Below are 26,472 nucleotides of genomic sequence, written 5' to 3'. Positions count from 1 at the left end.
GCCCCCGCGCCGCCATGGAGAGGGGGCGGGCCTCAGAGCTGATCGCCAAGAGGCGCGTCCAATGGGAAGGGCGGGGCGGGCTCGCCTCGCCCGCTGATTGGCGGTTGGTTGGGTGGTGGCGGTTGGGCGGGGCTTCATCCGGGTCTGTCACAGCCGCGTCACCGCCCTGAGGCAGGTACCGGCCTGGCCGTGAGGCAGAGGCGGGCGGAGCGATGTCCCCAAGCTCCTCGACAGACGGACCGGCGAGGGAAGGAATTAGGGCATAAAGGACTGGGATTCACACTTAATATTCCGCGAATGCAGCTTACATGTATTAAATAAATGTATTTTGTATACAGGGAATACCGAGGGTGCTCGGTACTCAGTGCTACACGGTGCTCAGCCCCCCACAGCTAATTCCTCCCCCTAAGGTGGCCTAAATATTTAATGAGAATTAAAGAGAATCCCACACGAGTTGGTAGAAAAGTTTATTACAGTGCGCATGGCTGTAATCAGGAACAGCAAGTGAAGGAAACAATGCACCCTTGCAGTTAGTTTTCTAAACAGAATGTTGGAACTGACTTCTATTGAGCTTTGCAAATTAGATTTATCTCGGTTATACAAGTGCATATACAAGTGTATATACAAATGGAAATCATTATATTGAGAAATGCCAGCAGAAGCCCTTTTCTCTACCTTACATTACGAAGCATTTTTTAAAATAAGGGCAAGTGGTACAGACAAGCAGTGGACACTATCAAAGCCATCAATATAACTTAGCTCTTGGGTGTACTTTTAGAAGAAAAATGATCCTATAAATGGCAAGCAAGCAGCTTGCTCACAATCCACTCCTGGAAGAATTAAGTCACTGGTTTCCTTCAGAGCAATTCACCTTTCCACGTGAATTGAAAGCTGGGATTTGGGCAAATCCTAATGCAGGTTAGGGGTTGAGAGGGCATCTTCTACAGCTCGACAGAAGGTCTTTATCTTCCAGGTGGTACAACACTTCAACATGCAACACTTAAAATAATGCAATTGCTAGATCTGTGGGGACCACAGAAAAGGTAAAAATGAGTAATTTTAGTTTAAAAAATACATCCTATACTGCCCTCTCTGGCAACACAAATGTAAAATAACAGTTCCTCTGTTCTGACCAGCATAAAGCTAATCAATTACACATTGGGGGAAAGAAAAAAAAAAAAAAAAAAAAGAAGCTGTTTGGCAAGCTTTACAGGCATGGGGTGCAGCTGATTTGCCCTGTCCGCTTTCAGTTTGTAACTGCCTTAGGGAAAGAAGAGGAAAGCAGCTTAATTAAAGTGTATTCAGTGCTCTCCTAAAACCCTCCAAACCTCCAAAGACTTCCTTTTGTGTAGGTGTGTCCCAAGTAATTAAAACCCATTAGCTGCAAGAGGTGAGAGATCCAACAGATTGAACGTGCAGCAGTGGATGCTTAACTTTCAGTTTGTTGTGTAGATCCCCTACTTTGAAGTCAAATATTTTCATTTGAGGACTACACTTCTCTAAACTCACAGGACTGCTTCAAACCACAAACGAAACAAGAAACAAACAAACAAACAAAAAAAAAGACAAAACGTCAATAGTGTGAGAAAGCATTTAAAACAATTTTATTGGAATGATACAGGAATGGTTAATATTACAAGTTAAATCCTCATTGCCGGCCATCTACATAGGAAAAAAAAATAGAAACGAACAAATTCAGTTCTTGCGCCCATCATTAACCTAAGACAGGTAAATGAACTAGAAAAATAGCAGGTAGGCAACACATTCCTAGCACTCCTAAATCCAAGCAAGGTATCCGCATCAAAGTTTACGCACGTTTTACACACAGCCCCACAACAGAGAAATATTTTAGGTATTTTTCAGTTTGTGTTGGTGCCTTGTTCCCCAGACAAAGAAATAATTCAGTCTTGCTCAACAGAGCTCTCTTAGGAATGCTGATACAGTTTGAACGCTACCATATGGCGAGGATGGGGGACCCGACGAGGGAAGTGACTTTGCTTTCTTAACTCGGCAGTTTTCTTGACCATCAGAAACAGAGGCTGACCTTGTTCAGCATGTTTTGGGTCGCTGAGCTGACAGGATTTGGCAGCGACTTTCAGTTACAGCTCCTTCAAAATAATGCCTGTAGTTCACAAAACTTTCTTTTCACAGGAAACACAGCAAATCAGCATGGGTGGATAAGTGACTCGTGTGTCAAATTCCACTTTCTTCACGAGATTTCACAGAGTATCTCAATTACTTTCTCAAAAACTTGACCACTGGTTTAGACAGAAAAAGATTACACCAGTGTTAAGAAAGAAAAATCACCTCAGTTTAAAAGGGTGAAATCACAGTGAACAACAAAAATCAGACACGGGGCTTAAAAGCAACCCAACTTCCACAAGATCTTAAACATAACTTTCACAAAAGTTCAGTAATCACCGATAAAGCCTGTTAAAGAAAAAGCACAACTGTGTGTGTAAATCTTGAAGGTAAGGCAACATTAATCTATCCATGTGTATTTTGATGGCGTGCTTGCTTTTTTCAGCACAAGCTCCAAACCAACTCCCTGGCTCCCAAATCAGAAGAGATAAAATGTGAAATAAATATGATTTTAAGTAGCTTGGCTCTGCGCTCGATCCCGATCACTCTGACATCCGTGGGAGTTTCCTCACGAACCCTCTCGAAGCAGAGCTGTGCTCCAACCAGAGCAAAAAGCTGCAGCTCTGTTTTAACAGATGTTGACAAAACGAGCACTTTCCCTGAATGAACAAAAGCCCCAAAGAAATGCGAAGGAAGTATTTAATTACTGCACTTTAGAGCATCTTTGTAAACCCGGGTTTTTACTTTTACCCTGCTCCTAATGTCAGACTTCAAAACCATGAACCTTGAACCATTTCATAACATCTTGAAGAAGCGCTGCGTGCATCGCACAGCATAAACATCAATTAACCGCGCTGTCACGATACGCTGCAGCCTTCTGCTGAACTGTGCCACCTGCTTCTCTTCCTTCGTAAAGCAAAGAAAACCAAAATGTGTGTGCGCAGAGCAATTAGAAGGATCCTCTAATTACAGCAAGGCCTAATTACCTTTCTAACTGTATTTTGATGCGTTTGGGGGATAAGTACATTATGTGGTGCATAATGCATTTTAAATTACCCACACATTTTTAAAACCTGTTTCTTATCCTTTAGGGCACTTGTAATTATTTGTGTTTTCGCAGAACGCGGCCAAGAAATCCAGGCTACCTCGCGAGCACTGGGAGGGCAGACAGGTTAATATTGCACGTGGTAAATTCACCAATACAAGACACTTGAATAGGTTCGCAGCTCCTGTAATAGCCTCATGATATGGCAATAGCAATGGAAATAAGTTGTTAAACCTTAAAAAAAAAAATCTTGGATAATTACAATAGCTCTCGCTGTTCAACCATTTAACTTTGCTGATTTGAAAAAATACTATTTTCATCTACTGACTACTTGAGCATGCATTAAGATGCCTAATACTATAAGCAGTGTGAATTGGTATTTTTGTAGAGAAATACATTAAAGGCGTTCACCCTTACACAGGTAAGGAAATGCCATTTCTGGCCATTTTGGCTTATTTGCAACATTGCCTGGGAATTAGGACATACTTCTTCGATGTGCACTGACTCCTGCACGCAGACACGCACTGAAGGCGTGCTCAGGCAGCTACCTGTCCTGATCAGCTTGCCAGTGGAAAGGCTGTCCAGTGCCCAAATCCCTTTTTCTTTGTCAAAAGAGCCCACATGGATCACTTAAATGAGAAATACATGGCATTTTTTTTTTTTGTTATCATCTGTACAGCGTGTTACAATACAAATCTTAAATACCCATCCTACAAAAGAACAAACATAACTTGCAGAAGTGACTGCAATGGTTACACTACACAACACCACCTACAATTTCATCCGAAACCAGAATCTAAAGAGGCTGAAAATCACGGTGTATTTCCGTAACGTTTTTGAGGCAACTCAGGCACTAAGTTGGTATCTGACCAGGTGTGATACTGGTGCTTTTTTTTTTTTTCCATATTTTAAATAGCTGGATCCCTAGCTATAACCACATCTGCGTTGTTAGTACAATAGTTTTTTGGAGTTTACACAAAATAGACGAATTGCCAAGACAATTTAAACTACGTGAAAGTCATTCGTGTCCAATTGCTTCAGTTTCCTATGTGTACAACTCGGTAATAACACCCCGTGCTTTCTACCTTTATGTTCACATTTTCATATCGTGTTCAGATTTGCAGTATATACGGTGAATGCTGCAAGCACCAATCAAATGTTAGAAATCACATCTATATTTCTTGAAGCAGAGACAATTTTACTATTTTATAAAAAGCTGTGGAAATTCCCTTTACAGAACATTTAAGGCAGTCGAAATTCATGCTTGCTGCTTTGCCAGCGCTTCAGCTTCCTGAAACAGAACAGAAATATATAAATTAGTACTTTGTAAAGGATGGCAACTTACACATACCTGAGTTAGGCACCAGCACATGACAAGAAAGTTGCAGTAGTACATTATTAAGAAGAGAACAGCAGGGAACCCAACTCAAAGAGTCCCCACTGGCTACAATTACATTAGAAACCATGTCCCACACCATACTGGCTTTACCTCCAATTCTGACCTAGCTCCAGCAGGACTTGCAAGAATGTGCTGGTTGTTCACATTCCCTCTGCCTCCTGGCACACACGCCCAGGGCCAGTTCTGACCATGAGAGTTTATAACAGGAGAGCAGATAAAATGAGTATGCCTCATTTCGTGTTACGACACGAGAACTATTTAGAGATCAAAGACCTTTGGAAGAACCAGGGATAGACAAGAATATTACATATATAAGAAAAGAGTCTCCACATTGGGAAAAAATAAGAAGAAGAGGTACAGGGAGAGAGAGAATTTATTATTTATTTATTTTTAACTAAACCCAACCAAACTATCAGAAGCAACCACTGAGCTTTTTGCCTTCCAGGGGGCTGATAAGCAGGGATGCCTTCCTTGGGAAGGGCTGCTGCTTGCCACCTGCTCCTCGTGCCCAAGGCTCCCAGCCCGCAGCTCTTTCGGGACCTGGTACGGAGCTGGTGCCCTTCAGCTCTATGAGAACACTCCTCTGAAGCCACTGAGATCCAGGAGCAGCTGAAGCAGCTTAGCAGACACCAGAAGCCCCTAACACTTCTCAGTACATTTCAGAGCAATCCTTCAAAAACAACAGCCTGCATTTTTCAGTCTTTGGTTTTCATGAGGTGGTCACACAAATGGGAAAATAACATCACAGAAGAAAGGCACAAGGAATTTCTTCTCCTGAATATGGTTTCCACAAGCATCCCTCTGACTGGAGATTAATTTAATGACCTGTTAGCAGCAACGTGGCCTACAGAAGGATGAACGGAGTCACTGAGCTCTCGCTGTGGCCCTTCAGGGTGGAGAGTGTGGTTTATTTTAAAGGAAATCTGCTAAACTTAGCTTTTACGTAATGAAGTTGTTTGCTTTGGTGACTGCACAGAAATACAGAAGATAACAGATTAACAACAGCATTATTAACGTGAGACAGTATGAAAAACAAAAACATTTAAAAAAGGGGGAGAGGACTAAGAAGGGAACTTCTGAGAGACTGAAAGACTGCTGGGAGAGGGGAGGCAGGCAGTGAGCCCAGCCTGCAGGGCAGGAAGCCCCAGGCCTATCTCTGTTATCTGTTCGCTGCTCGTGCCTGGGCACCCTGTCGGCTCCTGGCAGAAAAGGCAGGTGATAGGGGAGGAGAGATAAGAGAGGACAACAAAGCCCGGGAAAAAAAAAAATAAACAAGTGCTTCTTGAAATGGTAACAAAGAGGGGATGGTTCTGCTGGCTTCCTAACAACTCCATTAGCAGTCATAAGCAGTGGAGAAGTGACACCTAGCCTCTTTCTCTTTTTTTCCTTTTTTGCTTAGAAAATGCAGGACCAAATAAATCTCCTCAAAACAGGCACTGCTGAGCTGAGGAGGATTCCTGGCATTTCTCTCATTCCCAGGAACAAACCACCCAGGCTCAAGAAATAGTGATTGGCATTTCCATGCTCGTTTTTGAGCCCTTCTCTTCATTTTCTTTAGCTTTAATGCTGGAACTTTGTATTCGCAATCACCTTCCTAAATCAGTGGGAACTGATGGAAAAGGACCTTTAGTGGAAGTTTGCTGCCAAGGCAATCCTCTCGTGCAGGAGCACACAGCTTGGTCCTCTGCTCCTCTCCCTTCCCCTAGCAACACGCAGGATGGTGTTAACTGCACCAGCACAGCCCGGCGGCACGCAGCTCTGCTCTAAATGCCAACTGCAGCGTCTACAAATCAGTTCCTCCTCCTTGGCAGCGGGCAATCCGCTTGATTTGCCTTTTGCATCATGTAACTGTGGGATGGATACCGAAAGCCAGCACAACTGCAGAATGTGCTGGGCACGAAGGTGCTCCTGTAAAGGTTGCCCTCACCGGCTCCGAGCTGCAGCAGGGAGTGTGAAAACACAGCAGAGAATATCTGTGGTCATGCTCCTCCTCCTCCTCAGAACTCCTCTTTTTCCTTTAGGACAAATCAGAGCAGCTAAAAACCGAGCGGACTGTTCCTGCCAGAGCACCCACATAGCGGGTCAGGAAAGAATTGATGTTTATAAATGTTACAGAGACAGATGACCCCATTATGGTACGGCACCAACTGCTCTCCAGGACCACTGCCCTTCCCAGACCTTGCATGTGAGGGGAAAGATGAGGGCTTTCCTGCCCCCTGTGCTCTCAGGGCTGCCTTCTCTCTCCTTGGCTCCATCCTGCTCTCTCTTTCGTGCAACACTGTGCAGATATTCTGAGAAATTTAAACAGGATTTAAACAACTATCACACTGTGTGCAGCTGGGGTGCATATCCCAGGGTTTGCTCTCTGCAACCCCATACGAGGCAGAGTATTTCCTCACTGCACCTCTCGTTAGTGGAGTTACCACCAGAATTAGCTTGGCTCCCCAAACTGTCTGCTTCAGTCTGACCTGCAGCTTCTAACGCTTAATACTAACTGATCATCATCCACCTTTAAAATTAGGTCTCTGAGTGATGTGCACACTGTGACCTTCAACTCTTACATGACTAAAGTTGAAAGGAAACGGCGTGTTTATCCATCGGAACAAGAAAACCGAAGTGACCTGGAGGATCCTGCTGCCCTCAAGTGAAACATATAAAGCAGGCTTGTCCTATCCAATCAAAATCAAAAGCAGAATTCCAGCCCACTGCCTCCGCAGAGCAGCAGCCCACTTTGTAATTGGCAAGGAAAACAAGGCTTCAGATAGCAAGCTGGAGGAAAAAATTACTCTGAAGTAAGAGCAGATTATTTCAAAAACAGTGACTCTGGTTTCAAGGTATTTTCGAGTACAAAAGTCTCAGCAAAGCTTCACATGAATATTTTTTTTTCACTGAATTGAAGTAATTTGTTTTTTCGTGGCAATATCTTTTCATCCAAATTTCTTGTGCATTCATCAGTAGAAATATTAACTACTCTTCTCTTGTTCCAGGACTGTGCAATTAAAAAAGAATAAAATCCAATGGTAAAACAGATAATTAATACTGGTGAAGAACTCGAACCAGCTCTTTTTTTTTTCTAAAGCGATGAAAGCTTTCCCATTAACTTGGAAAATTGCAGGGTGGCTCCACAGTGAGGACACCAAAAGAACATCAGTACTGAACACGGAGTTTTTCTGGTAGAAGGAGGGGGAGGAAGATACCTCCAGGGAACAGAGCATCCTCCAAACAAACCAGCACACAACAACAGCGTGTTGTTGCTGTGATGTGGAAGCCTAAAAGCTGGTCTCTGGAGACTGAGTATCAGGCCAGCAGGGAGATCCACTGGGACAACCACAGAAATGTGAAATATCCTGCCAGAAGCAGACCTACCTTTGAACCAGGTGGCGCAGTCAAGCCTAAAAACGCATATACTGCGTTATTCTCTCGAGCTTCGAAGAAGGCTTCGTAATCCTGCGTGATGGGGGTGAGGGCCAGGGGGAGGAAACAAAAGATAGGAGTGTTAATTTTGAGAAATAATCAGAGCACAATTTGTTGTGGTACCCAACCTGCACTGAGCAAACTGCTTCCCGTGGCCTGATGCAAAATCACTGGTGCCGTAGGGTTTGGACTGTCTGAAAAGCAACGAGCTGGGAATTTGGGGATCTGGAGCAACAAGATGCTGCTGTGAGGTGCTTCAGCCTCTCCCAGGGTGACAGCCTCCAGAACAACCCGTGGTCTGCCCTCCTCCAGGACCAGGCTGAGCCCGCTCCTTGCCATCAGAAACCGATGCCAGGCACCGTGGTGCTGTCACCCATTGCCAACAGCGACTGTGCAGCCGTGGACAGTGACTCCTGAAAGTTAAATTCAAACCTGCAAACTAAGAATATACCTGTCCTCGTCACACTTTGCCCTGAATGATTAGCCTACACAAACAAACGAAATCAGGGCAGGCTGCTTGTTGTCAAACCATCCTACTCACGTGCTGAAGATGTACAGCGTCAGCCCCATGAAAAGGTGCAGGGCTCTGCCTCTCGCTGTCTGGCACTGGATTGACACAGGCATGTGGCTGCTCTACGTATGCACACGGCCACTTCCCAAGAAAATTAAGGTGCAAACAATGAAAGAATAAAGAGTACCCTTCTCTGACTTCTTAGTGTTTGAGGGAGAATGCAGTTGTGTGTGGTTTACAAACAGCACGGCTTAGCTGCCTGCTAACTGAGGAAATTGCGAGCCAAAAACCCCAGCGTGGCTCAGCAACAGCAGTTGCCAAATACTGACCAAATCAGCCCAAAACGTTTGTGCAAGTCGACTTACTGCCCGAGTTACCACATACTTCCCGAGCTCCAGTTTCCAAACTCAGCACATACCTGACCTATGTCTTCCCTTTGCTGCCTTACAGCTGGAGCAGCAGCTCGGGCTTTCTGCAGCTCTGCTGGGGAATGTTTTGCTGCAGGAGTCCTGGCAGAGAGATCCCCGGGGAGGCTGCAGCTCGGAGCAGGCTCAGTCAGGGGCTGAAGTCTGGGAGGGAGCTGCCATTGAGGGCAGGGCGCTCCGCATGCCTGAAACAGCAAGGGCTGCAGGAGCTGCGGCGTGCTCGGGGCAGGGGCACCTCTCAGAAGGGGCTGGTGCAGCCAGAACAGAGGGAAGTCGAGAGAACTGAGCGCTGGAGCCTAAAGATCAGGGATGTCAACGTCCTGCTCCGTTTGCACACCAAGCATTCGGGTGGTGGTTTGATAGAAACTCGTGGGACTGTGCTAAATCCTCCCGAAGCCCCTCTGGGGGCAGTGCTTGCTATATGCTGGGGCTGCTGGATGACAAAGGGGGTGTTTATCTGGCCGGTGCATAGTTCAGCAGGCGGCTTTGTAGCACCCAGCAGGAAAGGAATGCCCGTGCCGAAGGGGCAGGGTTTGTGCCAGCTCGCAGCCCAGTAACACTCAGCTGGCTCCCACCTCTGCCACTGACACCGCATCCGATGGGACAGACAAGGAAGTTCATGCTTGAGGAGAAGCAAATAAAGATGTAAGCAGGTTCAGAATAACTTTCGCCTTTCGGAAAGCTAAACCTGGTAACTTGAACCCAGCTACATCAGTTCACCAAACTGCAAAAGTTGGAAGTGGCACCTGCCAAAATTGGGGGGGTGAAATAAACACAAGGCAGGGACTCTCCCCTTCTCTGTTTTCGGTTGCAGACGGCCATTAATCGCCACGTTTGTCCCTCCAAGCTGAGCTCTGTCCACGTCCAAGCCATCAGTACAATTTTGCAAGCCGAGAGGCACATGAACTCACCGTGGGAACTATTTCAAGTTCTCCTTTTCTTACAAGCACACAGAAAATGGCAGTGCATTACAAATCACTTCTGCCACTGGCCTCAGCATCACCTCGCAAAGGTCCCGAGCTGGCAGATTCCGAATGACAGACCTGGAGCTCAGCACCAGACTTCGAAACGACTTAGAAACAAAGCCACAGCACCAGAACAACGCCCGCTGTGAGCTCCCTCCAGAAGATATCAAGTTTTAAAAATAAAATTAACAGTTAATCTAATAATCATTCAAGCATGGCCTGCTGAACACAAGTGCTGCAGGGCAGCATACTTTTGATCAAGCATTAAAATAATTACGGGCAGGAATGGGATTCGCGACGTGATTTTTAATCTTTTCAAAGCACTGCAGCAAGCGGACCGCAACGGGCTTCGTTCTGCCAGCAGAACCCAAAGGCTCGTCCCGAGGATCAGAAAACTGATCTCTGCCATGGGAGGCACCGCTTCGCAGCAGCACAGCTTTTGCGAGATGAGCAGCGGACCGGAGCGATCCGAAATCCCCACGCAAAGCCCCGTGCAGGCAGAGCGGCTCTCGGAGCTGGCTACAGGTTGCTGCAACGCCGCCAGATTCCTATAAAGTGCTGCAAAAAGGGTAATAAAGTGCAGCACGAGGATGGGGCCGAGGGGAGGTGACACTTATCCGAGCCTTACCCCGAGGTAGCGGCTGTCGTTGAAGAGCCGCGGTGGCAGCGGGTTGCCGCTGGCGGGCCGGCTGTCTTCTGGGACGTTCTCCCGCATCCATTTGCGGTTCTCCTCGTTGGCGGCGATGTCCTTTTCCTCAAATTCAATTTTGTTGGCTTCCAAGAACCCTAAAACATCTTGTTGCTGCTTTTTGATCTGTCGGGAAGATGGGAGGGAGGGAGGGAGAGAAACAACATCAGTCGCGCCGCGCCGGTGGTTTTGCAATTCTGGGGGTCAGTGCAGAAACAGGGGGGGTACAAAACAGGCTGAAAAATGAAAACTGGAAGAAAATTCTCACAAAAAATATAAACATCTTCTAAAGAGCCCCACCCGAGGGGCTGTGGGTGACGTACATAGACAGCATAGGCCTGAAGGAGGTGGTGAAGGCACAGCCCATCCCGCCTGGTGGGCTGGGGGCTCGGGGAAGGCAGAAGCCCCTTTTCTGTGTATATCTGAAGAAGTTTGCCAAGCAGTGTGGGTGCTGAATGCAGAGTGATTGAACAACCCCTTCCCTAATGAAGGGTTGATCTTCGGCAGGACTCACAGAGTGGGTTTCTTCACAAGAAATCCCCTAACTTGTCTTCAATAGGATCGAAGGGACTGGGGTAGGGGCACTGCCCCCGTACAGAGGGCAGTGCTGTGAGCTTTAAGGGTCTGCACAGCCAAACCCACACAGACCACCCTGAGTCTCACCAGCAGTCAGGTCCCAAAGCAATTCTGGGTCCTGGTTCTCTGGACAAGAAGCCGGCGAGCTCTGCCTGCAGGAGAGCTTTGGGGTGAGACCCCAGACCCACACAGCTCATCCCCTGCATGCTCCCACGGCACCCCAGCCAGAAGTGGGATCTGTGAAACAAAAACTGTGCTGGCCATGGACAGGAAAGGTGGTTTTTATTACTGTCATAACGTGAGTTATTAACTTCCTGGGGCAGAGACGTTCTGCTTACGCTCTGCTCTTCCTCTGCACGACTTTAGTGCCGTAAGGGAAATTCTAACTGTGCGCATCCAGATCCATGAAGTCCCATTTTTCCCTTGTTTCCAGAAACAAGGGAAAAATGAGACTTCATGGGAAATTTGTTCCCTTCAGAGAGGTCTGTTAGCAACCAGGACAGACAGATCCCTGTGTGTCTATCACAGCACAGCACAACGGGGCCTCCCTCCAGCTCCCTTGGTGCAGGAGCCACGGCAATGGATTCCTCCCGGTGTGCTTCTCTCAGCAGAAGGATCCCACGGGGTAACGTTGCCGTGCATTAGCAATTTTTTTTTTATCAGGGCTGAAAATAAATAAATGGGCCAGGTTAATCTCGCCCCGAGGAGGTCGCTCGTGTCACAGGCTGTGCACCAGAGCGTTTCTCAGCACGCTCGCACCCGGCGGTACGAGACTTCCTCGTTTGCCTTTAACAACAAGGGGCAGAGCAGGAGGGGAAAGTTTTTCTCCGTCGTGTTATAAAGGTCAAAGAGAAAGGAGGCAGCACTTCCTTCAGCAGCTATTCCGTAGGACTGGAGTATGGGAAAGGTCCCTGCAGTTGTAAACTCCGGCAGCCAGCGCTCAAGGCCACGGACCCACCCGGGAATAAACGGAGGCTTCTTCCTCCCTACCTAATTACCCTTTAATTAACCGTTTCCCACCAGCTGTGAATTACGGATGAAGCCAGCTCCCATTAGTCTCAGTTCTTTAACTTGCAAAAAACCTCCCGGCTTGCCAGAGCTGTTTGCTCAGCGACAGGTAGCACGACGGGGTCCCCGCTTCGTGACTGCAGCGGGGGCAGCGAAACCCTCTTGGCTTGCCTGTGAGCAGCTCCTGGAGAGGGACTTGTGCTTATTCTGCTAGAAAAGGCACCGTCTGGAAGGCAAACGTGGCATTTTGGTTCCTGCTCCACCATCTGCCTATGGTCAAGGGAGGTAATTCTCCCTCTGTGGTGGTGGCAATGCCCTGGAAGGAAAAGGAAAGGTGCCGGTACGCATGGAGCGTTAGTCTGAAACCCCAGGCTTTTGGCCAAAGAAATAAATGAGCTGGAGGTTTCACGGGCGCCACCATCCTCCTGGCTCCTCACACAGAGCATTACTCCTGCCACAAACCTGGAACCTTTTGCATTCAAAACCTTCACAAGCAGACTGGAAGCTCATGGTTCCAGGAGTTGTTTTTAAGAGAAATTCTCACGTTTCAAGATTCTCTTCCTTTCCAGTTACAAGACAGCCATGAAAGATCAACCTTTGAACAGATAACATGCAGAAAATAGCCCCATGAAAGAAGTAGCTAGGATCGGGCACAACTATTGTCCCTCCTTGCAACCCACACCAGAAGTTAATTCTCTGTTCCAGGAGGTAGCTGCAGCCCTGGATGACAGCACGAACGCAATAAAAGCCACATCAAAGCTGTCAGGAGCAGAGCTGGGTGATGTTGGGCAACAAATTGTATCCATCAAAAATGGAAATTCAGCCCCAAAATGGGCAGAGCACTTCCCACAAAACGCTGTGGCACTCCTGCCTCAAAATGGTTTTTCTCCTTCAAATCTTTACTAATTAAAAAAAAAGAGTGCCAATATCTGGCATTCGCTCACCAAGGCTCACCTACACGTGCATCGATTTGCCATCCAAGGCTTTGTTTGTTTTAGCAAACACTTCCAACTATAGTAAAAGCCTGGCCCTGTTCTTTGGGGTCACTTCCAAGGAAGCGATTCCACTCGCAGCAGCTTGCCCAGACCAGCAGGCTTCTGACAGCGCTGGGTGAGACACCGACGTGCTGCCAGGACAAATCCTTCGACCAAAGCAATCCCAGCACCTGCAGCAGTAAAAGAAAATGATGTAAAGCTGCCAGGATTGCCAAAACTTTCCCCGGAGCAGGTCCCATAGGAGCAGGTCCCATAGGGAGCTCGGCTGTGCAGGGCTGGGGGTGATGCTCGGGGTCCTGCGAGCTGCTGGTGCCCCGCTGCCAGGAAAGCCGCGTTTAAATGCGTTGGTGAAAAGGGCTTCGAAGACAGTTCTTGTTTGGTGTACGTAGGCACAGACGGGGAAAAGAATAGCCTAGTCTGCGCTGCTGGCCAAGCAGGGCTTTGTTTTTAAGCCTTGTTATTTCTTCAGTTTATAAATAAATTCCCCGTTGGCCCAGAGTCGTGTTTTGGAAGTCTATTTCTGGCCCCCGGAGCCCTCGGAGCCTGTGGCCCCAGCTCTGCGGCTGCCTCCAGCCGGTGAGCGGCTCTGGCACACGGCACGGGGCATTCCCGGGTCCTCACTTCCATGCAAGGAAAAAAACACATTTTTGGTTTTTTTTTTTGCAAAGGTACAACTCATCCCTTACACCAAACGGGTGCCCCCTCCCAGAGCTTCCCCATAGTTTTATTTCGCCCTGCCCATTCCCAGCGCAGACAGCAGGCTAAATATGTCCAGCAGCAGCAGCGGCTTCTCCCTCCTCACGTGCCTGCGGTAACACGACTGCTATTCATGGTTGCTTCTTGGAATTTAAAAAAAAAAAAAAAAAGTTCATTCTTTGTTTTTTGTGCGCTGTTTTTTTAACATTTCTGATGGTAACAGCTCTCCTCATGCAGGCTGCTGGGGCAGAAGCTGATGCTTGGAAATCAGCTGCAGGCAGAGCGGGGATTTCAGCTCCCGGTACCTTGTGGGCAGCTCCCGGCAGCATTTTGAGGCTGGGGAATCCCGCTGTGCTTCCCTGGAAGCTCACACCCCACAGCCAGGACACCACAGCAAACCCCCGAGCAGGCTCCTTCTTGGGCTCCATTAGGGCTTTCTGTGTTTCTGTTGTAATATTTCAGGATGCAGGTGTTTATACACAAGCTTCCTTGCTTCCATTCACACAAACAAAGCAGATTTTTGCCCTGGATCACCTTAAACTTCAGAGGTGCCAGCTCTGGTGGCCACCATCGCTGCAAGCCGCGGCCAAGGGGTGGAAAACTGGAGGGCACCCGCAGCACCGAAGGCCTGATGAGAGCTCTGCAGGACGTCTGCGGGTGTCTCTCTCACTTCCCCCTGCCGGGTAGAACATCCTCCTATTTTTAGGTCTGGGCAATTATCATCGCAGAGCCCACGCCACTTCTTTGTCTGCCTATTTTAAGCCACGCGCGACACGCAGCAAGGCCGGCGGCGGCTCTTCCAGCGCTGGCCTGCTGCTCTGCAAGGAGCGACGAGGACAAACACTGAAACCACCACGAACTTATGTGACCCAAACCAAACACAAGGGGCTGGAAAAGCTCATACTGTACTCGTGCTTCTTCTTTTTTTTTTTTTCCTCCAGAAATGAGGCCGTGTCCGGATGGGCTCTGTCTGCACTTGCTCTGCCCAAAACCGGCCTGCAGCGTGCTCCAGAAGCTGTAGGAAATTACAGAAAGGGAAAAGCCGAATCACGAGAGCAAAACTACAAGCTTCTTTTACAGATTATAACGCCACTTTAAGTGCACTCATTCAATAACCCGAGGCCTGAAATTTTGCTAAATCCCCCAGCAAGAAGCTCCGAGTGGAGAGGCCGCGGTCCTCTGCCACACAACGACCGATGCCACCGAGCTCTGCTGCGGTCAGGCTGGAAAAGCAAAGGCACCAAAACTCCCTAAATGTGTCAGAACCGAGTGGCTGCCCCACATCAGAGATCTGCTTGGCTGCTTTCCTCCTGCAGAGGCCAGAAGCAGATCCCTCTGCTATCAGTCAAGCGCGAGGACAAGGAGCGTTTCCTTATTTATATCCTCGCAGCTCCTGGCAAGCAGCTGCAGCCGCGCGGCCTAATGAAGGCCTGATGACTTTTTAATGTGTTTTAAGCTTACTTTCTGTGAAGGCACCTGAAGGATTAATTCTGCATTACATCTCGAGCCAAATTCTGCTCTGAACAAATAATATCCAGGCACCTGGGAGAGTAGAGTGAGAATCCATTCATCCCTTTACACCTGCTTCTCCAGGGGCTCTTGGGGTGCTCCTGCATCGCCGACACACCGAACACCTCACCACCAACAAGACCTGAAGATGATCTACAAAAGTCCCTTTTAATCAACATCAGGTTTGCTCCAGGGCATGGAAATGATCTCCATCAGATGAAAACCCAGCTCTGTTCCTGCTGGAGCCACCAAAATCAGAAGCAAAGCTTTTCTTCATTTCTTGGCCCCAATGAAAACCAGGGCGACATCGTGCGCGCTCCTTCAGCTCTGCCTCATACTCACTGCCCCCCAGGTGGTTGTGGCTGCTTTTCTCACATTCCTGGGACCACCAAAGCCCACGTACCACAGCAGCAGCTCCTGGGTGGTCTTGCCCGAGGGTCCAGCTCACCACAAGCCCACCGTCTCAATTCACAGAACAGCGGGCAGTCTGGGTGCAACGTGCTGGCTCCAACCCTCTCTTTAGTCAGGTTGTGTTTCCTCACCAAAAAAAGAAGCAGCATCCCTCCAGCATTTGCTTTAGAGGCCTCTGTGAGTTCTGCAAAGTGCCAAATGGAAGCAGTGTGGAAGCCAGGATGCCAAATATCCCTCTCTGGGGAAGCCGCAGCCTGCTGAAGCACTCCAAGAGCAGAAGTAATGCAAAATATTACTGCGAGGTTTCACCACAAATCTGAAAATATTCAAATATTCGCACAAATATAGCTTATGGTGCCACGATTTGCACACATTTCTCTCACGCCTTTTGCTTTTTTGAAGAAGTTTTCCCTAGTTCAAGGCTGTGGAGCCCCAGGTAGCCCGTGCAGGGATCACCCTGGGGATGGGAGCTGTGGGGTTTGGAGTGGAGGGAGGATCACCCTGCCCCTACCCTACAGGCCTGAGTTCTGCTTCGGATGGGAGCCTGCTCCAAACCCAACAGCGAGCGAGCTTCAAGCTGCGGGAACACAGGCCCCATTACCTGGCTGGCCATTAATGAGGCAGGAGCACATTAGGAGCCCCGTGGTTATGACGCGCCGTCGTTTCCTGCTGCAGAAGTGGGATTTGGCAGGCCCCAAAGGCCCAAAGAGCCCCTGGAAACAGCATCCCAGCTCCAGGGGGGTAAAGAAGCAGAAGCAGAGGGGGAGGAAGGAGGCAGAAGCCCACTCATGGCACGTCCTCAGGCAGGAGGAGGTCTGGCAGGGCGGAGGAGCAATAAAGGCCTTCAGGGCAGGCCACCTCTGCCACAGACTCCTGGGGTGACTTTGGGTGTGCCTTTTGCCACCCCTGAGCTGTCAGCAGTAATTTTATTTCTCCAAATCACTTGTTTGCTTTGGTATTTGGGTGAGGGATCGTTTCTGGCCGTTCCTGCAATCAGGACCAAACAAAGCCCAGCCCAGCCTCGCAGGCAGGCTTTAAACATGGACGCACAAGGCTGATCTCCAGCCAGGCCATCACACTGAGCACCACGTGAGCAGCCAAAAACTCCCCAGAAGATGACAAACATTAACTGCCCAGACTGAGGGTTTACAGCACGAATTGCTGTTTCACTGACTCTGTACTGCCAGGCGTTCATTGCCTTTAAATAAAACTGGCTTTAAGAAGAAATGCGGCACAAAACAGGGATCCTGCTCCACACCCAAGGTGCTTCTGCATCACTTTCTGCCCTCAGAGAACTCACACACCAGAGGCATCCCACAGCAGAAGTCTTTTGGATGACTGCTATGCAAATACTAAACCAAATCAATTCTTTGAAGACAATAAAGATCATTTTTGTCTAATCAAAAATAGCCACCTATAACAGAAAGCTTCCAGGAGCTGCCTGCCAGGAGCAGCAGCTGCCCAACCTCTGCTGCCTCGGCCTGGAAAGCTGGCACTGGGGCTTTGCTCTGCGGGGCACCCATCAGGAGACATCCTGGAGTGAGGAATTCCAGGAACAGCACATTTTTCCACCACACTAAGGTCCTTCCCTCAGCTCTTCCCACCCACAGCCACAGGGAGCTGCCACCATCCATCCCACCCCAGGGGGAGGGCACGGCGCTGCTCACACCACAACCGGGGCCACCCCACAGCCACCCACGATGTCCGGAACATTTTGGGGTCTCTCTTATCACCCTGCTTCTCTTGTTTTTCAAAAACCACAGGCTTCCTCTTGCCTCCCTGCAATCTAGCGTTCGCATACCACGACCGAGCCCTGAGACAAACACAAACTGCGTTTCATTTTCGGAAAGGCCGAGCCCCCAGCTGCTGCGTGCTGGAGGACGGATCTCTCCGGGCCTGGGCGAGCAGCCAGGCGAGCTGCATTCCCCTCGTGTTCCTCGGGCTCAGCCTCATGCTCGGCTGCTGGCAGCACCATGGCTGTCCTAGCACCTTCCATGCTGCTAATCCTGCTCCCACAAAAGACCCAGCTGCTCCTCGGTTGGTGCAGGTGTCAATTCCTACAGCGAGCATCCCCCGCAGAGCCTTCAGGACCTCCTTCGAGCATCTCACAGCGTGTGCACCTCAAACCTGGGTCCCCTGCAGGAGAAGCAGAGTCCTTCAGCCACCTCCCGACACATTTTAATGCGGTGAAAGGAAACAAATTTAGAGAAAGACTGCTCGGGTCCAAAGGTCTCGCGGAGTGAGCCAGCAGAACCACGAGACGTGCTTATCTGCGCTGCGGGGTGGCAAAGCATTGCAGTTCCTAACCAGGATTATCAGGTCGCTAGCAAGCAAGACTGTAAACCTGCCCCTTTTTATTTTGTGCGTCCTTTTTACTTATAAATACTGTATTTCCTGCCAAGGGAAAAAAAATCCTGCATCTATTACCCATAAATCAGCTTCACGGCAACTTCACTTCCATCCGTGTCCCCTGAGAAAGCTTTGGGATGTATTTTGAGTTCCTGAGTTACCTGTTCCTGGCCCTCTCTGCCAGCTGCCTCGCACCACGCAGACAGCAGCGATCTCACATAAGCAGCATTAAGGATTTCCCCGGTAAAACCTTGCCCTGCTGGAGTCCGTGGCAAAGCTCCCAGCGACATTCCCACTGCCAAAGGTTCATCCTGCGAGGTGCACACCGACGCGCTGTTTAAACCTGCCTGGAAACCACAACTCTCATAAAAACGTGGCTTTAAGTGCAAACCATTCTTGTTTTCCCCGGGGGCTGCCCGGTTGCTGTTTACCCTGGGCTTTGCCAATTCCTTTTGACCTACGGCTGGAGGGGTTCTGATAAATCTGCCCTACTGTCTAGCCCTAAACGTGAGGTGTATCAGCATCTGCTGCTGGTGCTGCAAAGCCATGACATTTAGGAACCACCAAACACCTCAGCCCCGACCCGGAGCCCATGGAGGATTTCATTCCGATGTTAAAAAGAAGACCTGACAACAAAGCTTCCCTGTGCAAAGTCTTTCAGCACCCAAATGTTGAGGTTTCGGTGTCTACCCCCTGCTACTGCATAGCCAGCAGCTTCCTATGGCACGTCTGACAGCCCTGTGCTGAACTGCAGCTGCTCAGAAGGAAAGCAAAGGGAGAATTATTATTAAACCGCTGCTATTTTCTTCCTGGTTTCTAAGATACAGGGCACAAATACGGTTAAAAGTTCCTCCCATGTCTGCAGCCTCTCAAAGCGTCTCGGAGTCTGCGAAGCAGAGGTAAGATCCTAATCGCATCGCTCTGCCTGCATGCAACGCAGAGTCACAGCCCGCTTACATTTCGAAGGAAACTTCCAGCTACAAAGCCTGCTAACAGTGCTAGAACTGCAGGTATTTGTAATAAACACCAAACTGGAAGCAAACCAAAAAATCCCAAACACAAACACACGTTTCTTCTCCGTCAAACATTTTTTTCCCCGGACAACACAGCCTCACATATTTTAAACGCACACTGCTAACATAATTTTGGGAGCAGAGCCAGTTTCATCTGAGCGCTGAACAGCTTTGCTGGGTCAGATCCAGCTCTTGTCCACCCCAACATCCTGCCTCCGCCAGCCACAGGCTCCAGGGGAGAGCACAGCAAGGGACTGAGCACGCCGACTACCCCACGTTACCCTCTCCCAGCCTCAGTAACACGCAGCTTTGAGTCAGAGGTGTAGTCATTCCCTTTAATAGCCCTAATAGCCCTTTGCAGATTTTCCCCCTTCATTTGTCTCGCTGCTTCCTGAACCTGGGCGATCTTTGCCACACACAACACCCTCTGGCACGGCGTTTCTCTGCCGAGCTGCACGTTGCCAAAGGAGGCACCCAGCTTCTCCCCGCTCTCCCCCCGTTGTTGTGCTGCGAGGAGTCACCAGCAACCACTTCCTCTTCGTTCTCCCCCACCGGACGTGGTTTTTATCTTTTTTTTGTGCTTTTCAGCCCTCTCTCTACTACCGAACTCCACTTTATTTGGCTGTTCTCATGCAGTGCTCACCTCATGCTCCCCAGCATCTTTTCTGGTGTTGTTCACTGCTTGTCCTGGCCTAACAAAGACACAGACCCACCACAGATCCATGCAGTGCTACTGTTTTAACTTTGCTCTCCCTGGTCCTAAGGACTCCCAACATTTCACCTGCTGTTTATACCACCGATAGGGGATTTTGTAACCAGCTTCAAGCCCTGCACAGGTTGGTTCTTCCCACCGGAGCCACCTTCGGCAGGCTGCTCACGCCGTGCCTCCATCACCTTTCTCATCTCTCTGCGGGTTGCCTGTGACTAAATTCTTGATCGTTATCTGCTTTATCTAACAGGAGTGTGATCGACCATGTAAGCCAAAAAAAACTCCTTCCCTCTTATCCCCCAGCGGCTGAGTTTCTCTCTGGAAATTCGTTTGCCGTTGGCTCCTCTCTTTGCCCTGGCGCCAGAGCACCTCAAACAGCAAATCCCCTGGCAGGTAACACTTCAAATGTTACGCTCGAGCGCCTTCAGAATTTAAGGCATGGCGGCACTCACATGTGCAAAAGGAGCCCAAATAAAATCAGCCTTCCGAGAGCTAATGAAAGAAATCACACCCACTTCTCACAAGGAAAACCAAGCCCAACACCAAGCTGTAAGCCAGAACCCAAAGGCTGCCTCGGCTGCACTCAGACAGCATCAGCTCTGCCTCGGGCTGCAGCTTGATGTTGACCCTTTCTTTATGTTCTCTTCTGGCAGCCTGAACGTCCCCTGCCCACCTTCTGAAATCCAGGCTTGGCAGCCTCCTGCCGTGCTGCCCTGAAGAGGACGCGCTCCTGGACGGAGGCTTTCTCTGGAACGAACAAGAGCAGCGTTACAATTAAAACTCTCTTGGGTCTGATGAAGGATCTGATGAGAAAGGTGCTTTACATTGAATCCCAGACCGAATACAGCCGGGCTTACAGACATGTAGCTTTGCTGTGCGGGTGGGAGCACCGTGGGGCACACAAAGCCCCTTCAGATCAGTGATCAGGGCAGGAGCTGGGGCTGCTCCGAACTGCAGAGCCCCCGTCCCTCTTGCTAAGACGGGAAGCCCGTCATCCTCAGCCCTTCTCTCTATCACAGAGGGACTATTTTAGGGCTGTCTTGAGCCTGAACAGCTGATACCTATCGATGTGCGCCTGGTTCCGTTTGTCTCTTTCCCTGCTCCCTCTTTTTCTGGGAGGAACGAGCGGTAATAATAGCCTTGCAGAGGCTCTTGGTTTTGGCATCCTCTACTCGTTACACGCATGCCAGTTCTGTAGGAATCTTCTGAGCATAACTTTAATGCCTCGAGACAAGGGGACTTCCTTGCTCAGCTCTGCAAACGCTGCAGAAGTGCTGAGCACGGACGCGCCTGGGGGGAGCCGGGCACCGGGGCTGGGGCAAACGGGGCAAGCTGAGGGTGCTCAGCCTCCATCCCGGGCCAGCTCTTCCTTCTCCAGCAGCACAGGGGGACAAATCCTGCCACCCTGCCTGGGGACAAGCACCGTGCTGGCTGCAGACACCGCCGGCAGGCAGTCTTCACAAAACCCCTTCCAGCCGCAGCTGCGGAGCGTCATCCCAGGCACCGCTTGCAGTTAAGCACGGTAGGATGTTTTGTGTTTCGATCCATTACAACTTTGGCAGCAACTGCAACCAATTTAATCTTTGGCTGAGTTAGGGATTTGAATGCCGCATTTGAAGAAAAACATTCGACTTATCTAGAGTTTGGAACAATGACATTAAAAAAAAAAAGGGACGGCCACCAGACAGATGGAAGGCACCCCGGCTGTCTCGCTGGATTCGTGTCATGCATCGTGTCTCCTACCCTGAGAGCTCAAATCCAGAACAAGCCTTGTTCTGAGCAGAGAGAGGGGGAGATGAAGTCTGCTTATCACAGGATATCCCCAAGGCTGCTTGCACAGAGCCAGCTCCGTTTGTCACTTTTGGGGGATTGCTGCAGAAGCAGGGAGCAGCCTCGCCAGTCCTCGTGAAGCCCCGAGCTGCTGAAGACGAGCAGGGAGAGAGCAGGTGGGTACAGACAGCCCTGCTGTTCTGCCTCTGAGCTGTTCTGCCTCAGTTCCAGCCCAAAGCACCAGCTGTACATCCGTGGCACCACCAGAAGGTGCTTCTGGGGAGGAGAGAAGAAGAGTAGGCGGCATGGCTAGCACGCGTTGGCACGGCAGAGCACAGGCTGCTTTCCTCTGTGCTTCCTGGCGGGCGGGGAGGAGACCCAGACCCTTTCCCAAACAATAAAACAGCACAAAAGAAACACCAAGCCCCAAACCTTCCCATCCCTGACTCTGCAAATGAAAAAATAAACTCAGACTTCCTCTTCTCTTTAAGCCACCCCTACCCAGCAGGAGCCTGAGATGTGCCAGGGGCCGGATCCGGAGCTGCACAGCATCCAAACAGGAGGGGGCTTCCCGCACGCTGCCGCAGCTCACACCAGGGCACCCGTGCTCTCAAATGGTGCAGTTGCTGGCAACAAATGAGCCCGAGAAGAATTTAAGCAGCTGGTTCCTTTCCGCAGGAGGTGGACAGAAGCAGCAGTCTGGCTGCCTTCGGGAAGGCGCGCACGAGTTCTCCTGGTGCCGCAGGGAAGCTGCAGCAACGTCCTCCCCAAACAGAGCACAGTACCTAAATGCCAACGGGGTAAATCACAGACTAGAGCAATTCAGCCTCTTCAGTCCCCACATTCTTCTTCCCGCAGCAGAAGAGGCGATTACTCCCTGGCCTCTCCTCCTTTTGCCTCTTAAAGGATTTGAACAGAAGCCCGTAGCCAAATTCAGCCTCGCAGCCTGCTTGAGTCAACGCTTGGGCGCTCCTGAATGTGGCATTTGCGGCTGCCATTTCACGTTCGTGGCCTCCAGCACCGCCTCGCACTGAGGAACGCTGCTCGCTTGGGCTGTGTGTCCCTCGGAGAGCCTCCTGGAGGGCCCTGGGCTCCTGTGGCTGGTGCCTGCAGCTCCTCGCCGTGCTTACAGCCACCCATGCTGCTTCACTCCCGCCTGGGACTCGCCGGCACAAAGTCCATCCTGAGCAAGAGCGAAGGAAAAGGGCATCTGCTGGTTCAGGACTTCCAAATTCAGCCTTCAAACTGAGCTGTAGCCACGATGCTCTGATTTCCTGGGTGAAATCCAAATAGCAGGCCGGACCAGGACTGCAGTTATAACAGCCTGCCCGAGTCCTTAACGATAAACTCTCGGTACGTTCGGTTATCTCTGGCTCTGAGCAACAAACCACATCACACACAGTCACCTTTACCTTCACCACCTGGTGCATAAAGCAAAAGCCACGAGCAAAAAGCAAACACTGGGCTTTGCAACCAGCGCAGCACAACAGAGATAAGGCCGGGTACTTCCCAACTCCTGGTGTTGGAAGCTGGGCAGCTCCGACACACTTTGCACAGTACCACCCATGATGAGACACCGCACAACACAGGCACCGAGGAATTAACAGCAAGGCGTACTTCACCAGAAATCCCTTGAAACGCACTCTGAGGTGCCTCTGCGTAGACACCAACATCCCACAGCAATTCCTCCTCGCAGATACACGCTATCGAATATAAACATTGTGGAGAACGGCGCCTCGGGGAAACACTTTATAAAATATGATATGGAAAATTATCCTGCAGAGCAAAGTATTCCTTTGCCAATAGAAGACCACAAAATTTGGGCACCCTCCAAGACTCACAGCCCGAGGCTGCAAGGTGCGAAGCAGCCGCAGCGCCCTTCCCCTCCAGTGGGAGCTAACGCTTTCCAGAGCCCCACCAAAGCTCCAGCAGCTTGCAGAAACCAGGCAGTCGTTTTCTAGGAAGGAGGCGCCTTTATATTTATTGCTGGTTTGCTTTTACTCAAGCAAATTTAGCTTTCAAAAAAACAAAGTAACCCCACCTCAGGTGCTGCTGGTGGTACCAAGCCATCGTAGCAGGAGTGAGAGACACCTCTTTAAAGGACAGGAAAATGACTGATGCCCATAGAGCGCCTTGCAGGCGAACGCTCAACCTTTCCCTTCAGCGAGGTGCCTCTCCGTTCTGCTTTAAGTTGAAGCATCAATTAAAATTCTTATAGCAGAAAGAAAACAGCCACCCGGTGAGGTAGGCTCGAGCCGTGCCAACAGAAACACCCTTGGTGTGCTGAGTAAACCGGGAACGTGCAAATCCTGCTCATTACCACGACACCACTTCAACTGTACTCGCTTTGGACCTGGGCTTGGGCATACATATGTAACAAAACTGGTGATTACGTGTTTGTTATGCTTACATTTCATACAAACAGACCACGCCAATGCTAATAGCCAAATTCCACCGGCAAGGATGCACGAGGGACCCTAAGAGGCAGGGAAGGGGATGTTCGCACCGCGTCTCGTGACACGCACAATCCACACAGACAAAACGCCATCGCAGATACCACTTAGCAAATAATTAAAGGCCTTGTTTAAAACCAGGTAAATGCAGTCAAGATCAGTGGCTGTATCCCTGGAGCTTGGCGTCGCTACGCAAACCCAAAATCAATAACTGCCATTAAGGGGTCACCGATAAGAATCTACAGCAAGAGAGCCTGTCAACTGGAAACCTATTAACAGCTGTATTAGGAAGGCAGAATTACATCTCCACTTTGCTAATGACTGCTTCTTTCCTTCTCGCTGATAATTTTGCAACAAGCCAGCGGAAATCCTTTCGACCCCCCCTCATGAGCGAGTCACTCAGGATTTCAGGACACTTTCAAGACTGGCATCAGATAATCATCGGCTTTCTGACTCCGGCATCAGTGTGTCGATGTCAGCAGCAGCACCGAGGCCACAAAAAAGGACAGGGGGAGAGAAGCAGCGTGGGGATGCCCAAGGGATGAGCTTCTGCTCCTCTCCCCCAGCAGAGCCCAAGGCGGGTTTGCCCCCGCCAGCCCCCAGCCACACCGCTCACCACTGCCTGGTTCTGCTGCTGAGGGCTGGAGACCAGCAGCTGTGCTAACCGAGGAAGGAGAATTCAGTGTAAAAGATGTTTTTTTTTTCCTCCTCCTGGATGTCACCGGCCTCTGGAAGCTGGGTCCCCGCACCCCAGCACGCTGACACGGCCGAGCACCATGAAGCCGGCGGCTCAGCAGAAGTCTCCGATCTCTGATTGCATTCGTGGGCATCCTGCAAGTCTTCCACACTGGCGCTGAATGCGACAACCCCCTGGATTTTAGGCTCCAAGCATCTTTCCTTGAGAAACCCGGCAATCTTCAGGGCGCTGCCGCTGAGCCGGGGCTGGCCCCGGGGGCAGAGCCGCACTTTTTTTTGTTGGCTTTGCTGTGAGAGGGGACACACGGGGACACAAACGGACACGGGGACGGACACACAGAGACACGGGGACGGACACACGGCCACACACAGCCCGCTGGCCGAGCCCGCTGCCGCCCCACGGTGCCCAGCCCGGCTCCCGGCTGCGCTTCATCCCCCGCCAGGCGGCGGAGCAGCCCCCCAGCACCCAGCCGGGAGGCACAACCCGGCCCTCAACTTCATGGGCACGGCAATAGGGGATCCGTGCTGCCGCCCTACAGCCGCTACGAGGAGCTGGAGCCCCCGGGGGGCCACGAGCACGGCTCCCCCCCGGGGCTCCCGCACTCCCAGCCCCCGCAAGTTTCCCGGCGAGCCCCTTACCGCCGTGGAGCCGGAGGAGGAGGCGATGTAGACCTTGATAACCATGCTGGGGGGGAGCCGGGATAGGGCGGGTGGGTGTGTGAGGAGTGGAACCGAGCCGAGCTGAGCTGAGCCGAGCCGGGCAGAGCAGGCAGGGAGGGAGGGAGGGAGGCAGGGAGGGAGGGAGGGAGGCAGGGAAAGGGAGGGAGGAGGCTGCGCCTCGCCCCGCCTCGCCCCACCACACGCCGCGGCAGTCACAGCCAGCCGGCCCGGAAGAGAGGGGGAGAGAATGGTTTCAAAAATGAGAAAATAAATAAATAAAGGCAAAAGGAAGGGGGGGGAGAGAGAGAGAAAGAAAGGGGCGAGGCGAGTTCCCGACGAACCACGCGAGACGTGCAGGGGATGGAGGGCGGGTAGGGAAGGGGCTGCGCTGAGGCGCTGGGCTCGGCCGTAGGGGCGGTGGCCCCGGGGCTCACAGCCTCGAAAAGCAGCGAGCCCTGCTGAAATGGGCGGTTTCCGAGGAAAATCTGCGTCAGGGATCCCTTCCCTCAGGGGGGGTGAAATCCAAGTGTGCGCGATGCGGGCACCCCGGTGCGCCGGGTGCTGCGCGGCTCCTCAGAGCTCCCACAAAAGGGCGAGCAAAACCCTCACAGACCGTGAGGGGTCTCAGACAAAGCTCCTGCCTCTGCCCCCTGAGGGCCATTTTCGGTTGAGTCAGAAGCAAAAATATGCCAATTCTACAAAGATTGGGCTCCCAGAGCACCCTACAGCACAAGGGGCAGGGAAGGCCTTCAGCAGCAGGTTGTGCACCCGTATGCTGTAAAAGGAAAGGCAGACGCTTAGATCTGATGTGGTCTAACTCTGGAAGGAATCAGGAGCTAAAGATAAGGCTGTGGAAAAGAAGAGGAGGCAGGAAGCTGCTGGTGTGGAGACTTTATCTTGGGGAGTGAGAGGGGAGAGAAGCGAGGGCAGGACAGGGGCAGCTCAGACATCAAGGAGCGGGTTAAGTTCCAGCTTTAGGTGGTGGCCCCTAAGGAGCCTCCACCTCGATGTTAGAAACACTCCTTTGCCATCGTTCTTACAGGAGATGCTTTTCATTCTGCCTTTGTGTTTCTCTCACTTGGTGTACATGAATTAGGC

The 26,472-nt window shown here is 50.6% G+C and overlaps 1 protein-coding gene and 1 long non-coding RNA gene across 2 annotated transcripts; one reads left to right on the top strand and one right to left on the bottom strand.

Moving 5' to 3' along the window:
* Positions 1 to 1,580: 1,580 nt before the first annotated feature.
* Positions 1,581 to 25,702, bottom strand: SH3BGRL (SH3 domain binding glutamate rich protein like). Its single transcript, XM_084534649.1, has 4 exons — positions 25,354 to 25,702; positions 10,470 to 10,655; positions 7,893 to 7,973; positions 1,581 to 4,418 (listed from the first exon to the last, which is right to left on the bottom strand). The coding sequence occupies exons 1-4, from the start codon at positions 25,396 to 25,398 to the stop codon at positions 4,386 to 4,388; spliced, it is 345 nt and encodes a 114-aa protein (XP_084390775.1). The 5' UTR covers positions 25,399 to 25,702; the 3' UTR covers positions 1,581 to 4,385.
* LOC311443960 lies at positions 10,673 to 12,135 on the top strand. The gene is made up of 2 exons (XR_014697581.1): positions 10,673 to 11,514; positions 11,546 to 12,135. It is a non-coding gene; the product is annotated as an uncharacterized lncRNA (long non-coding RNA).
* Positions 25,703 to 26,472: the final 770 nt, after the last annotated feature.

The sequence above is a fragment of the Aythya ferina genome (genome assembly GCF_964211825.1).
Source record: "Aythya ferina genome assembly, chromosome: 13".
Taxonomy (NCBI): domain Eukaryota; kingdom Metazoa; phylum Chordata; class Aves; order Anseriformes; family Anatidae; genus Aythya; species Aythya ferina.
The sequence above is the reverse complement of the archived record's forward strand: the minus strand, read 5'-3'. Positions and strand labels throughout refer to the sequence as shown.

Coding starts and splice junctions, on each gene's coding strand:
- SH3BGRL (XM_084534649.1), bottom strand. CDS start 25,398: ATGGTTATCAAGGTCTACATCGCCTCCTCCTCCGGCTCCACGGCG. Junction 10,656..25,353: donor CCTCCTCCGGCTCCACGGCG/GTAAGGGGCTCG, acceptor TCTTCCCGACAG/ATCAAAAAGCAGCAACAAGA. Junction 4,419..7,892: donor CTGCGCCACCTGGTTCAAAG/GTAGGTCTGCTT, acceptor GTTCTGTTTCAG/GAAGCTGAAGCGCTGGCAAA.